The sequence below is a fragment of the Onychomys torridus genome, unplaced genomic scaffold (assembly GCF_903995425.1).
Source record: "Onychomys torridus unplaced genomic scaffold, mOncTor1.1, whole genome shotgun sequence".
Taxonomy (NCBI): domain Eukaryota; kingdom Metazoa; phylum Chordata; class Mammalia; order Rodentia; family Cricetidae; genus Onychomys; species Onychomys torridus.
Window position 1 is genome coordinate 247,497 of NW_023411717.1, and position 15,717 is coordinate 263,213.

A 15,717-nucleotide genomic window follows, 5' to 3' on the forward strand; every position below is an offset into this window, starting at 1 on the left:
CACCATTCCTGGCTGTTTCCAGTGTGGCTTTAAACTCATAGACATCCAGATGGATCTCTGCCTCCCAAGTAGTAGGATTAAAGGTGTGTGTGCCACCATATTCTAGCCTCTATGTCTATCTAGTGGCTATTCTGTCCTCTGACCCCAGATAAGTTTATTAGAATGCACAATATTTTGTGGGACACAACATATCACCACAGCTCACCTTCCTGACAACAATATGGAAGGGTTCCTTTTCATTGTATCTACACCATATTTTCTACTTATTTTCACATAGAAGACTTTAAATCAGGTAGTGGTTGGCTACTCTAAGAACATATGTATCCACACTGCAGCACAGTATCATGCAGACCACTCTCCCCTGTAGATCAAAGTATTTGTAGCTGGGTTTGTGTTTAGCTTTCTCTTCTGATACTATGAAGACTACCTTCCAGTACCAGTGTGAGTTCCAGGAAAGGTGCCAAAGCTACACAGAGAAACCTTGTCTCAAAAATAAAAATAAAGCCTTACCATCAGTTTTGGGGGAGCAACCATTTACATTCCATGATTGGTACTATTAACATAGTTCAAAGTTGGAGGTAATAGGCTGTATGTTAGAAGGAACTACTGAGGTTTTGCCAAATGCATGTGTCCAAACTCCTTTGTGAACATGTATGTTGATATTACAGTCTCAGCTTAAATCAAATCAACTTCTTTTTTCTTTCTTTCTGCCTGAGTGTTTCCAGACATTCCTAATGGTGATACTATTTAATACAGTTCCTCATGATGTGGTGACCCTGTAACCAAATGTGATCGTGAAATATAATGTAAATTTCTGATATACAGGTTAACTAAAATGTGACCTCAAATGTGGTTCCAATTCACAGGTTGACAACTGCTATTCTAAAGAGTAATGGAAAATCCAGAGACTCAAAATTAGCCAAAGTATTGAAAGCAGACAACTGTGGATAGCTAAGCACTAAATAAAACATTAGTAGCTCCTCCTTCAAGGATTAAGGAACATCATGAATGATGAGATGGATAGAATATAAGAGCCAGAATTTGGAGAGGAGTGCCATGCAATGCTGTCTTTGGATATGACAAGTCCATCACAACCATGAACACTCAGAGGTTGTGACTATATGCAAAAAAGAAAACCATGAGACTAGGAAGGGAAATAAAGAAAAGGGACTGCAGGAGTGGATGAGAAGGGTCAGCATGAGTGGATGAGAAGGGTTAGCAGGAGTGGATGAGAAGGGTCAGCAGGAGTGGATGAGAAGGGTCAGCAGGAGTGGATGAGAAGGGTGTCAGCATGAGTGGATGAGAAGTGTCAGCAGGAGTGGATGAGAAGGGTCAGCAGGAGTGGATGAGAAGTGTCAGCAGGAGTGGATGAGAAGGGTCAGCAGGAGTGGATGAGAAGGGTCAGCAGGAGTGGATGAGAAGGGTCAGCAGGAGTGGATGAGAAGGGTCAGCAGGAGTGGATGAGAAGGGTCAGCAGGAGTGGATGAGAAGGGTCATCAGGAGTGTATGAGAAGGGTCAGCATGAGTGTATGAGAAGGGTCAGCAGGAGTGGATGAGAAGGGTCAGCAGGAGTGGATGAGAAGGGTCAGCAGGAGTGGATGAGAAGGGTCAGCAGAAGTGGATGAGAAGGGTCAGCAGGAGTGGATGAGAAGGGTCAGCAGAAGTGGATGAGAAGGGTCAGCAGGAGTGGATGAGAAGGGTCAGCAGGAGTGGATGAGAAGGGTCTGCAGGAGTGGAAGATGGAGATAAGAGTGAAGAAAAGGTGAATATGGTCTGAACTCTTTCTATTTACACACAGAACTGTTAAAAATGAACAGATTTTCTGTCACTGTGTTCTGTTTCTTAATTCTGATGAACATTTCCTTTGCCTCATGCACATGAACTCCTTGACATACTATCTGTATATGTCACCATGTGAGAAGATCTTAACAGTTATCGCCATAAAAATTATATATATATTTTTTGTAGCATCTGTGCTTTCTATGAATGGCACTTGATAGCTGGGCGGGGGTGAGACATGCGTTTAATCCCAGCACTCGGGAGGCAGAGCTAGGTGGATCTCTGTGAGTTCAAGGCGAGCCTGTGCTACAAAGTGAGTTCCAGGAAAGGCACTACACAGAGAAACCCTGTCTCTAAAAACCAAAAAAAAAAAAGGCACTTGATTTCATCTTGTAGCAATTTTTAATATAAATGTCTATGAATAATAAAGTGGTGGTAAGTGTACTGCTTATTGTTCTGGGACCCTCAATGAATCCAGAAACCATTAAACATAATATGATTTTAGCTCCTATGTGATTGAAGCAAGAATATCTGAAGACCACATCAAGTAGAGCAGAGACTCACACTTATCTAGTATTTTCCCATTGCAAATTAGGATACTAGTGACTTTTCATATTGAGCCACGAGTTAATAATGGAAGTATAAAGTTAAATTAATGGTTTCCACATTGTTCATAAGAATTGTGCATGGAAAATGTACATTTTGCATATTTCTGAGCTAGAGCTCTTGTCATACAAATCATTGTCCAAGGCAAATGTCTGTTTTCTACTGATAATGAAGTGAAGGAGAGCAAACAAGGAACTATTTTCCCTTTGCTGTAAGTGTAGGTTAATGCGGCAGGCTCTTGATAGAGGTCCACCGCTGGCAGGACAGTCCTGAAACAAGATTCAGTAGCAGGAAGTAATCATCAGGAAGAAGGACAGCATGGTTCACAGAGACCTGGGCACTGAGAGCTAGAGCTTGCTCTCAGCAGGGGATCCACCTGCCAGTCTCCTCAATGTGATGTAGGAACAGAACATGGTGAGTCCTTCATCCACAGAATATTTTGATTTAGCAGAAAGGCACTCAGATACCAGATCTTTCACAGTTCCTAAGAGGTTATGAAAAGTGAAAGAGAAAGAAATCACAAAAATTAGAACTTACCATTTCCTAATTACTTTCCCCAAATCCCTTCAAAAGCTATAGCCCGTGGCTCATCTGAGTTTAAGGTAAGTGTTTCATATCTGTGTTTAGAGAAATGGTCAGATATTTTTCTAGATGGAAAGTTCTAATTAGCAATATGATGATGAACATAATAGATTAGGTAACTCAGTCAGATAAAAATACAATGGGTCAGTGTTGTGCCCGATGTTCACATTTCTCAGTGAAAGCAGAAAGATTGGAAAGTGTATGAGTCACTGAGTGTGGCCTTTCCTCTCTTTTGTTTCCTCTAATCCAAAACCCTGTCCTATTCAGAATCCACTGAGCCTTGGGCCTGAATCTCATGAGGAAGAAGCTTCAAAAATACCTTGGACATTCGTAAGCATTTGTTCCTGGTAACCTCAGCAGAGTCATTTCTACAATCAGAGGTGATTTTCTGCATTTAGTTCCTGTTAGAAAGTGTGGCATACATTTTTTAAATTGCAGAAAAACGGAATTATGTTTTCACTGATGTCACAGACATGTACAGACTGTAAGTGTATAGAGAATTTTGTGAAATCATTAGATGAGGTGACAGCTGGGACCCCAGAACCAGCACTTTATTATTTCTGCACCTTTTTCTACTGTGTCTCTGTTCTCAATGTGCGCTCTGCGCCCCCTGCTGGTCCTGAGCACTGCTGCAGGGAGGTTTGTGTCAGGGTTCTCACTGAAGGTCCCTCACTGTGTCTAATACAGTAATAAATGGCGGTGTCTTCAGCTCTTAAGCTGTTCATTTGCAGGTAGAGGCTGCTTTTGGAATCATCTCTTGAGATAGTGAATCTGCCTTTCACAGACTCCACATAGCGTGTTTCATAATTAAAGGTTTTGGTTCCAATTTCAGCAACCCACTCTGGCCCCTTCCCTGGAGCCTGGCGGACCCAGTCCATCCAGGCATTATTGAATGTGAATCCAGAGGCTGCGCAGGAGAGTTTCAGGGACTTTCCAGGCTGCACTAAGCCTCCCCCAGACTCCACCAGCTGCACCTCACACTGGACACCTGAAAGACAGAGAATCCTGTCAGTAAACTGCCACAAATGTCCACTGTCCATCACAGTCATGTCTACTCACACACTGAGTATCTCTCCATATCTATAAATTACCTTTTAAAAGAATAACAAGAAAAACCAAGCTCTGTCTCAACTCCATGCTGAACATTCTGTGTTCAGTGATGATCACAGAATGGGAAGGAGGAACTGTGAGTCCAGATCTGGGTGCCTCTGTCAGAACTGTAGGGTCAGGGCTGGTTTTCATGAGCCGAGGGGAACTTTATTTGCATGTCTTCCTGGTATAACATGAGCTCAGGAGCGGGAACCGTGGAGGAGACAATGAATAGTGCAGATATCTGAGACGAAATAAAGACCAAACTGACATTTATAGCATCCAAGTGTCACTTATTGTCCTGGGGACATAGCTCAGCTGGTCAAGAAATTGTTTACATGCTAAAGCGCTGTGTTTGTTCCCAGAAAAGAAGTGGGGCAGGAGAATTATCTATATGAGTTGTGATTGGGCGATATGAAACTGTGTCTCAAGAAAGAAAAGAGACGGGAATGAAGGAAGGAAACATTAGTTAATATGATTTCATAGTTATAAATAGAAATATAACTTTGCTACCTTGCTCTACTATACTTTGTACATATAAACCCACCTAATGTCTTAGCAGAAGTTGTTAAATAAATTCATAGGAAATTATGTAAAACTCAAATATGATCATTTGAATGGACATTGTATAAGGTTTAGTGAATAACAAATGCATATATTTAATGAATTAACCAAATGTGGCTGAGGCAATAGTGCATCAGTATAATATTCCATGCACAAAGCTCAAATTTTGATCCTAAAACAGAAAAGCTCTTCATTACATGAATACAAATACAATTTGAGATTACACTTTGATCAAAATTAAAACACATTCAAGACTATGTTTAACCCTCAGCTCTCCCAGGACTGACATGCCCCATTGATGAATGTAGGCCTGCTCTCTCCAAAGGCCCTCCCAATTCTTCTGTGACCTCCTTAAGGCAATAGTAGGCCTATTTATTTCCACACCATATTCTTCTACCCTCCAGATCATCAAGTACTTAATTGTGTTTCACCATCAGTCATGTTTTATTTCCTCACAGAAAAGATTCATCTGGCACTTAGAGATATGCCTTCCCTCTACCACCAGGTAGTCCAGCTCCTTCCTCTCAAACATCTTACTCTCTTCCTGTGACCTACCTCCCCTTTCAATCGTGATGTCCTTGATCTTTCCAACATCTTAGGTGGGCTTCTTCATTGTCTCATTTCTCTGAGCTTCTAAGTAAACATTGCTCTGACTTAGCCAACAAGTTTCTGATGCCTCCAAGTTCTTTCCTCTAGATGATACCAGACTGCATGGCTTTTCTGTAATCGTTCATCCCCACACCTATAATTGTTTTTGAAACTTCTCATGCTTGAAAATGACTTCTTTTCCAAGTCACCATCTCATAGGCACTGTGCCTCCTCAACCTATAAGCCTCATGAATACATACTCAGGAGAGCTTTCTCAAAGTACAGCAATCAGACATGAAAAGAACACATGAAAACAAGGCAGAAAAGGACAATCAAGTGGCATTATGTTCCTTTATTGTGATTGTTCATGTAATCCAGTTAATATGGGATAAGAGTTCCTCAAAAGAAAGTGTTATCTCAACCCTCTCATGATTCAACCTTCTCCTGAACACTGAACACACCTACAATGAAAGAATAAAGATCATCTGAACAAAAAGAGCAACTGAAAAACTTCTTTTTGGTGTTGTTGTTTTGTTTGTTTCCTTGTTTTTTTCCAGAAAGGGCTTCTCTGTAGTTTTGGTGCCTCTCCTGGATCTTGCTCTCTAAACCAGGCTGGCCTGAAACTCACAGAGCTCTAACTGGCTCTGACTACTAAATGCTGGCATTAAAGGTGTGGGCCACTGCCGCCTGGAAAGCAACTCAGAAATTTCAAATGATAAGAATCAAATCAGAAGCTGTAATTACAACTGAAAATCAGGACATCATCGGAAATTAGTATGAAAATGTATTCTCTGAAAAGCAGGATAACCCAGAACATATAGAATTACTGAGTTCACATCATTATCAAATTAAGTTCTGAAGGAATAAATGGTGTAAACAGACCCATTATCAAAGACGTTGATTCTGTTCTAAAAAAAAAAATCTCACCTTAAAGAATAGTAATATAAATGGCCGAGAACACAAGCCCTTCCCATTCCAAAGATTTCTTCATACACACTAAAGGAAGGATCCAACAAAAGAATACTATAATTTTTAATGTATATGGGCCAAATATGCAACAAATTTCATAAAAAAACATCCTGCTCATTCTAAAAGTGCAATTTAATACCAATGCTCTGACTATGTGGGATGACATGTAACTTACAGATGTCTACCAAGCATTTCACCAAAAATCTGAAGAATATATTTTTCTCATCAGTACGTGTTATTTTCTTCAAAGTTGACCAATGTGCTGGCTAGTTTTAATGTCCACTTGAAGTGTACTAGAAGCATCTTGGAAGAGTAAACATCAAGTAAAAAAATACCCCAATCACACTCGCTGTGGTGACATTTTCTTGATGGATAGTTGGTGTGAGCATGCCCATTACATCAGGTGGTGCAACTCCTGGATTGATGGTCCTGAGAGGCATAAAAAACAGGAACATAGGTCATGAAACACAACCCTGTAGTGAGTAGCCATTCCAGCCTTGGCCTGGAAGTTCCAACCCCCATTGAGGCTTTGGTAATGGACACACCTACAAAGCAGGTCTGAGAGAGGATGCTGAAGACACAGGATGGAGGGATATCTTTGGTTCCTGGACACTGGACTCTGGAGGTAGACTGAGCAGAGTTCTCCAGAGAACAACACCAGACTACACCATACCTTTGCCAGACTGTACCACCTATCTATTCATTCATTTGTATGTTATTCCACAAAATAAACATCCCTTTTAATGACATGGAGTGGCCTTAATAATTTCACCAATACAACCCCTCCATGGCTCTGCATCAATTTCCATCTAGAGGTCCCTGCTCTGATGTCCTCATTAAAGGACTATTGCCTGGAAATGTAACATACTTTAAGCCCTTTTTAACCCATGTTGCTTAGGTCATGATGTCCTATCACGTGGAGGTAGCTTAAGTAAAGTTGTAGGACATGCAGCAAGTTTCAACAATTATGGAAATATTGAAACAGCATTCAAAAATCTATCTGACTACAATGAAATAAAGCTGTGTATGAACTATGTAAAAAGATACAGAAAGTTCATAATTTCATGGGGACTAAATGCACAGTTGAATGACAGCTATGTCAAGAAATAAATCAACAAATATATCTATAAATTATAAAAATGGAATAAAATGAAAACCCATCATACAATATTGCTAAGTTACTAGATAAAAATGTGGGAGATCTCAATTTAATAACTAGTTATTTACCTCCTTAAAGCCTTGAAAGACCAAGGAGAAACTAGACCCTAAACCAGGAGATGGTTAATGAAAAGATAAGGAAAAGTGTTCTGACATTAAGGAAATGGGAAAAAAGTAAATGGCAGTTCAAACAATCATTGAAAAAAATCACTGATTCTTTGCAAAGACAAGCAGCATTGACTAAGGTTAAGGAAAGTAACCAAAAAATAGACAGAAGTTATAAATTACTAAAACAAAAAGGAGACATTAAAACAAACATCAATGGAATTTTTAAAAATCATAAGGTCATACTTTACAAACCTCTATTCAGTTAAATTTGAAACTCTAAATGGAGTGGAAGAAGATCTACATGCATAAACCATAATAAACGTAAAATGAGATAAATAATTTATTCCTCTTTGGCTATTTTAAAGACTAAATAAAAGAAAGAAATGAAAACTGAGTTTTCATATATGTTGGATGTCTTTGTGTGCGTGTGTGGGGTACTTGAGTTGCATCTTCAGATATCCTGTTATTATATTAATGGCATCAAACCAAACACAGATCCTCCATGTATAAGAGCTAAAGATAGAGGGTCAGCTGGTATAAGATCTTCAGGTTCATGATGTGCAACTGTCCTCCCATGACTCCAATCCCCCAAGGATGTGGGATTTCACATTGCTTGAGAGCTGATTTTCTGGGCATGCACACTTTACCCTCCATCATGAAAAAAGAGTGTCCATTCCTAATTATTATTTTTTTATTATTCCCTCACACATTACATCCCAACAGTAGTTTCTCCTCCTTCCAGGCTTTCCAACAAATCCCCCAATTCTCCTTTCCACCAGACCCACTCTTCCTTGGTTTCCCTTCTGAAGCCACCCAGGGATACCACAGTACAAAAGATACAGTGCGGCTGGGCACAAACCCTCATATCAAGGCTGAATGAGGCAACCCAGTAGGGGGAAAGGAGTCCCAAGAACAGGTAAAAGAATAAGAGATACTCCCATCTTAAACTGTTAGGTGTCTCTCAAAAAATGCTAGCTACCCAACAATAACATATATGCAGAGAGCTTAAATGCGACTCATAAAATATTCCATGATTGTCTCTTTAGTCACTGTGAGCCCCTATCATTCTGCTAAAGGGGAAGAAGACTTTGTTGTGAGCAAGGCCATGTGACTTGTGGCACCAGGAAAGCAACTTAGGTTTCAGGAACTAATAATAGTGAACTAACTCTAAGTCAGTTTTGTTTTGTGTTCTTCAGGAAAAAAAATGCAATACACTAGAGGACTGTGCCCTCTAGTTAGAAGTTTTCCTTTGGATAAATGGTTCCTAGATGGAGTTAGGACTCTCTGTCCTCTCAGCACCTGCTCCTCAGGGTCCTTCTGCAAGGTAAGGTGTGGCCACCACCTGATGGCCACGACTTCCATTGCAACAGGGTTAATATGTCTGGGACTCTTCTGCCACTCTGGAGTCTGAATGTTGTCTGGGGCTCCTCTAGGTTTAAGGCATGGAATTTGGGGTTTCTCTGTGTGTCTTCACTTGTTCTTTAGGCTCCTCCACACATGAAGATGTGGTCCACAAAAGCGGCTTTCCTTTCTCCATGAATGTTGCAGAAAATTGAAGCAAACTTACACATAGTTTAATTACATGCTTTAGTGATCTGTATTTTAGATATGGACCATACTGACAGGAAAGAATGGTCACACAAACCCTGGAAAACAAAACTTTAAACCACATTCATTCACATATTTATCATTTGGATGGGTGTAAAATATAGTCAAATGCTGCAAACAGCCTCCTAAATATCTATGATTATCATTGCTGATACTAACCGCAATATGAGAAGCCTCTCCTTTAAAGAACCTGGTGAATATAGAAATGAGCTGAGTCAGAACCAAGAATTAGTGTCTCAAGGGAATGGATGTAGGATCAGAGAAGAGGCTCCTACAAGCTGGATAGTATGAGTCTCACGGTGATCCTGGAGGGATCATAATGGAGGATGGGAAGGATATTGAAAACCATCTACCTGAGTCCCAGGCCCAGGTGGCCACTATGGGTCCATGGTAGAAATTGGGTATTGGTATTGTTTTCTGATTCAAAGGAATGGAGATGGGCTAGAAGGGAAGATTGAGACAGTGCAAGGAAAGAGTTAGGTTTGTTCCTCACTCAAAAGAAGTTTTTGAATAACTCAGGCTTCCAAAATATCTGAACAGAAATTAGCTTCTGATAGTCTGCCTCTCATTTTCAATAAAACAAAACCTAATCTTACAGTTTCACAGACATGCTCTTCCCATCTTTCTTTCCTAAGCTTTACTGATCCATGCTGATCCATGCTTTGGAATGTCTTCCTATAGGCTGTGAATATGGTTTTCTCTGATTGGTTGATAAACAAAGCTGTTTGGCCAGTGGTGAGACAGAATAAGGTTAGGCAGTACATTCCAAAGGGAGAGAGAGGAAGAAGAAAGGCAGAGGTGGAGGAGACACCAGTTGCCACCAAAGGAACAGCAGCATGCCAGCAGACTGGTAAGCCATGGAACACATGGCAAAACACAGATTAAGAATTATGAGTTAATGTAAGTGTAAGGGCTAGTCAGTAATAAGCCTGAGCTAATGACTAAGAAGTTATAATTAATATAAGCTTCAGAGTGATTATTTTAGAAGCCGATATGGGACCACAGGAGTTCTGTGGGACCAGAGGAAATTTCTGGCTACAGATCTACTTGTCCACACAACTCTTTTATATATAATCACTGAGCCTCTGGTGCACACACCTAGTTTAACTATGCATGTTGATCTACTGGTCAACATACCTTCTTTATCTATACATGTTAATGATGATCCACACACCTCCTTTATCTGTACATGCTAATCCATGATCCACACTCTTCCTTCCCCAATGCATGCTGATCCATAATCTACACACTTCCTTTACCTATGCGTGATGCCTCACTTGTATACCCCTCCAAAACACTGACCAATTTCCATTTGGCCTCATACATAGCATTGGAAAGTTTTCCAGACTCACTTGTCCTTATTTAGGGAGCATGGGACAAGAGGGGGGCAACACAGGTTTCTAGGACACAAAACGCATATAGGAAACCTTTCCTCTTACTATTTGCAGTCAGGATGAAAAACAAGGTTAAAAAATCTGATAATTTGCAGATAAGAGGATTAATAAACCCAATCTTATTCAAAAGGACAATCATTGTTCATTAATGGCAGGATCATCACTATGGGATATGTGCAGTCATTGGACATCATTTTTTAAAATACCCTTTTATAGCACAAGGCTGTGGCAGTAAAAGTAAGATCCCTTGAGGACCCTGATCAAGGAGGAAGTGAGAAGCAAAACGATTTATATGAATGATCCAGGCATTATGCTGACCTGGAGTGTGAGCATTCTGAAGGCAGAAACAGATCAATAACAACCAGAAGTAAGGCTGAACCTTATAGGGATACTTTAAACAAGCCAGTTTGAAACAAACAGTCAAAGAGAAGTCAATGTGAATGAAGACAATTAATGTTATCCAATGTGCTCAGGGCAGACATAGACAGATTCCAGATGGTAGAAGAAGCAGGTGATGAGTAGGTGAAGTTTTTCTAGTAGAATAGATGGAATGTAGGAAATTCACAGGAAGCCTTCAAATGGAATCTGAGAAAACCATCTCAGTTCTCATTTCCCAGGGTGTTTTTCAAAGCACCACCCACCCTTTGTAAAGCTAGGAGAGACATGTGGTTCCCTCCCTAGATTTTCTTCCTCCATTCATCATAACGAATCTGAGATCTGTGCTCTGAGCTCCTCTGAAGGGCATCTCCTTCAGGAAACCGAGGAAAAACAATTGAAAGAGGAACTTTGCCCACCAAGGAGGCCACTGTGGTGGGGAGCAAAAGGTTCAAAAACCTTAAGAATCATCAGGATACTGAGGAGCAGAGGCAGTGATCATGTCTTCTAAGATAGATATTTACCTGTGTTTTAGAAGAAGCCCAGATTGGGACAGTGTGTTCCTGAACTGAGCTGGCATTTTGGGGAAAATCTGTCTTATGTTTTAGTCCCTTCAGATTTCTAAGTAACTCTTTACCGCCTGGGTGGTGTAAAGAGCAGAATCATTTACTCTCGTGTATGAAAGCCTCAAGTCCATCACTAAAGACTTCAGGGTTTTTAAGGACATCCCTTCCTATAACTAGTCAGTGGTATCATGTAAACTTGGGGGCTATTCTTCAGATGAAATTTTGTATGTGAGAATGTAGAGGTGGAGATGTAAGAGGGTTACAGGGAGAAAGACAGAAAGAGAAAAAGACAGAGACAGAGAGACTCCAGTGTCTGTATATTTTCCCTATCCCATAAAGACAGCAACATATTTTATTGATTAAAAGTGGCCTCAGACAACTTTTAACTTTAATGCTATTCTAAAAAGCCACACTCCAATGGAGCCTACACCATCATTTATCGTTGGCCTTGTTTGTTTTGTAGAGACAAAATTCAACTAATACTTCTATCCAGTGGTGCTGAGAATCCTCAGTGTATTATGTTGCTCAAGAAGGAAGAGGAGAACAAACGATAACCAGTGATGGCAAAATTTATATTTATTATCCCATGTCTTCTATAAAAATAATGACATAATTTTTTCCTGCCTTTGATGTCTTTCCTGTCACTTAAAAAATACGTGAGAGCAAGGCTGTGCAGTGGTGGCTTATGCCTTTAATCCCAGTGCTAGGGAGGCAGAGCCAGGCAGATGTGTGAGTTCAATGCCAGCCTGGTCTACAGAGCGAGATCCAGGACAGGCACCGAAACTGCACAGAGAAATCCTATCTCATAAAACAAAATAAAAAGAATATGTGAAATCAGAACCACAAAGCCAAAGAAATAATGTTCCTAGGGGACAGCTGAGATGTTGGTAGACAAAACCCTCCTCAGCCCACAGGAATTGGGTGGTCCTTCACTGCAACAGAGACACTTCTGTACTTGTAGGAAGTTTTGTGTTTGAACTCATTCTGAAGTCTCTTCACTGTGTTTTCCACACAGTAATGCACAGCTGTGTCCTCTGTGGTTACTGAGTCAGCTTCAAGGAAAACAGATTGTTCAGTTTTACTCCTCTCATAGTTATTTGCCTCTTGAGAGACAGATTGTAGATGATGCCTCAATTATTATAATTTTCACCAATTTATTCCAGTCCTTTCCCTAGGTGCTTCCAAATTAATTGCTGACTGCTCCCTCAACTAGCTAGCTCCAGGTGTTCCCTCAAAATCTGCATCCCAGAAACCTTCAAAATGTCCCAGGTGGTCCAGCCTTACAAAGTGCTCCCAGTGCTGTGTGCAAGCCCCTGGCCCAGAAGGTGCTCTAGAGCCTGGCCATCAAGTGAAACAGTCTGTGCTTCCCAGACTGGGCCAGCATTCCAGCTTCCTTGGGCTCCAGTCAGCAATGACATTCCAGTGACAGAATGAAATAGTTAGTCATAGATAAGATTACATGTCATCCCTAAAATTTATTTAGTATCAACAAAACAGCTGGAGTGTTAGATTTCAACCCAGAAAAAATGGCAGAGGTACCTATTTAACATACCAAAGAAGACACCAGCTGCCAGGTTCTCCCTGCATCCCTCAGTCCCTAGCTGTTACAGGGCCATCCTTGCAGGCTTACCCTACTCTACCCTAAATGTTTCCACACAAGGAGTTGGACTTCCCTGCCCCAGCTGCCCTTCCCTATGTAATCCAACTATTTTAGTTAAATGGTCCTTCTCTTCTCTCCTTTGGACCTCCTGGCTGCTGCACCCTGGTCCCCTCTCTTCACCTCAATCCTCTCTCCTGACAATGATCAGTGTAATCTTCTTTCTGGACTCTCCAGATGCCCCTGCCTCTGTCTATGCTCTCCCACATGTATATAATAAATTTTCTCCTCGACCATACCTGGGACCAGTCATGTTTCTTTAATTCTTATTCATTTTTTCTTTCTTTCTTTTTTTTTTAAATTCACCAACAGCCTTCCCCAGTCACCACACTTCTTGCCCTGAGAGTTATACCCTAGGACTCAGCCGAGTTTATAATCAGTGGCTTTTGTCTGTGTTTGGAACAATGCCAGAAGTTATGAACAAAATGAAATGAAGGATATAATGATGAAAGTTACAGATTAAGTAACTGAGTCAACTATAAATACAAACAGGTCAGATCTGTGCCAGATGTGCAGAGTTATCAGGGAAATCAGAAAGACTTGAGACCTTTTGTGGTGTGTGGCCTCACCTCCCTCATGACTCCCCTAATGTGAAACACTGTCCTAATCGCTCAGAACAACACTGAGGCCATCCTATTGAATGTCCCAAGGGAGAAAAATCAGGAATGCTGGGGACCTTCTAAGAATTTCACCCTGGTGACTTCAGCAGAGTCATTTCTGCAATCAGAGGTGATTTTCCCCACATAGTTCATATTAGACTGTGTAGTGTATGTATTTAAAACTTCAAAAAAGCAGAACTGTTTTCACAAAACATATAGGTAGAGAACATTCTGAGAAGTGAGTAGATGGAGGACAGCTGTGACCACATCAACCAGCAATCAGCTGTCCCTGCTCCTGATCCTGCACTGCCCCTCCTCTCCGTGTGCGCTCTGCGCCCCCTGCTGGTCCTGAGCACCGCTGCAGGGAGGTTTGTGTCAGGGTTCTCACTGAAGGTCCCTCACTGTGTCTGCAGCACAGTAATAAATGGCGGTGTCTTCTGCTCTTATGCTGTTCATTTGCAGGTAGAGGCTGCTTTGGGGATCATCTCTTGAGATGGTGATTCTGGCTTTCACAGACTCCGCATAGTGTGTTTCATAATTATAGCCTTTGCTTCTAATTTGAGCAACCCACTCCAGCCCCTTCCCTGGAGCCTGGCGGGTCCAGTTCTTCCTGTTGTCACTGAATGGGAGTCCAGAGGTTTCACAGGAGAGTTTCAGGGACTTTCCAGGCTGCACTAAGCCTCCTCCAGATTCCACCAGCTGCACCTCACACTGGACACCTGTTAATAAGCTCTCACAAATATCCACTGACCTTCATTATCATGTCCACTCACACACCCAGTATCTCTCCTTGTCTATTGAAAGACCCCTGACTCCTGGGATATTTTCGTCTGCGAGAGGGCTCCCCCAGAAACCAAGATTCCAAACCAGCAGATGCAACACACAAGAGGAATGTATTCAGCACTGGCGCAAGTGGGCTCTCTGTCCTGGTCAGTCAGAGAGCCCTGAGCAGTGGTTACAAGCATTTTTAAAGGCAGAAACTACAAAATTAGCATAAGAGCATAAGATACCAGGTGCCCCGGGTTTGGCCCAATTTGAAAATCATCATATATTTCAGCAATCATTTTGTTACACGGGAAATTTTGTAACACTCTTGGTAAACTGGTTGGCTCAGGGGAGGGCTAGGGGGAGCGGTTACTCTGGAGGGGAGTTCACATAGTTACATGCTTGTGATTGGCTGACATTTGACCTAGTTTGCTGGACTCGCCAGATGGTCCTTATCTTGGGTCCCATTTGAGGAATTTTTTTAAACAGAGACTTATTATTATTTTAATCTATAATTGCAGACCTTGTCCCAAGGCCGACGGCTGGGCTCTGAAACTTTTTATTTATTTCCAGGGAGAGGATGGGTCAGTGTTTAATGCAAGCAATTTTACAGAAGCAAAGTCAGCAATTTGCAATTGTAAAATGTATCTCTAATTTTTTCCTCATCTATAAATTACGTTTTAAAAGAATAAGAAGGAAAACCCAGCTCAGTCTCAACTCCATGCTGGAAGATCTGTGTTCATTAAACACTGAGTGAGAGGACCTGTCAGTCCAGAGTTGGGTTCCTCTGTCAGAGGTGTAGGGTCAGGGCTGGTTTTCATGAGCAAAGGAGAAAGTTATTTGCATGTCTTCCTGCTATACCATGAACTTAGGGGCAGGAGCCTTAGAGAAGATGAATAATGCTTCAGTTGTCTGAGGTGAAGTAAGGACCAAAGTGACATTTATAACCTCAAAGTACCAGTTATATCCCCATTCATGTAGTTAGTTGGTAGAGTATTTTTGGTGTGCCTGAAGCCCTGTGTTCCTTCCTATCATTGGATGACAGGCAAGAGGTTGGAGCAGGAGAATCATAGGTTTGAGTTATGCTTGGTCTGTATGATACTGTGTGCCACAGAGAAAAGAGTAGAAATAAAGGATGAAAAGAAGACAGTTATTTAGTATGAATTTATGGTTTTACATCGGAATTTAAGTTTTTAGCCTTACTTTATTGTGCTCTATAATTGTAAATGTTTCTGCTGTGTTTTCATAAATTATTATATTAATTAATAGGAAATTAAGATAAGAAAAACTAATATATAAACATTTAGGAA

General features: G+C 41.0%; 2 gene segments (V, D, J or C); both read right to left on the reverse strand.

Moving 5' to 3' along the window:
• Positions 1-3,539: 3,539 nt before the first annotated feature.
• LOC118575304 lies at positions 3,540-4,134 on the reverse strand. The segment is given in 2 exon segments: positions 3,540-3,955; positions 4,059-4,134. Coding segments are annotated over 2 exon segments (471 nt in total).
• A 58-nt stretch (positions 4,135-4,192) lies between these two features.
• LOC118575305 lies at positions 4,193-15,130 on the reverse strand. The segment is given in 4 exon segments: positions 4,193-4,300; positions 6,513-6,606; positions 14,031-14,361; positions 15,085-15,130. Coding segments are annotated over 4 exon segments (579 nt in total).
• Between the last annotated feature and the right edge of the window lie 587 nt (positions 15,131-15,717).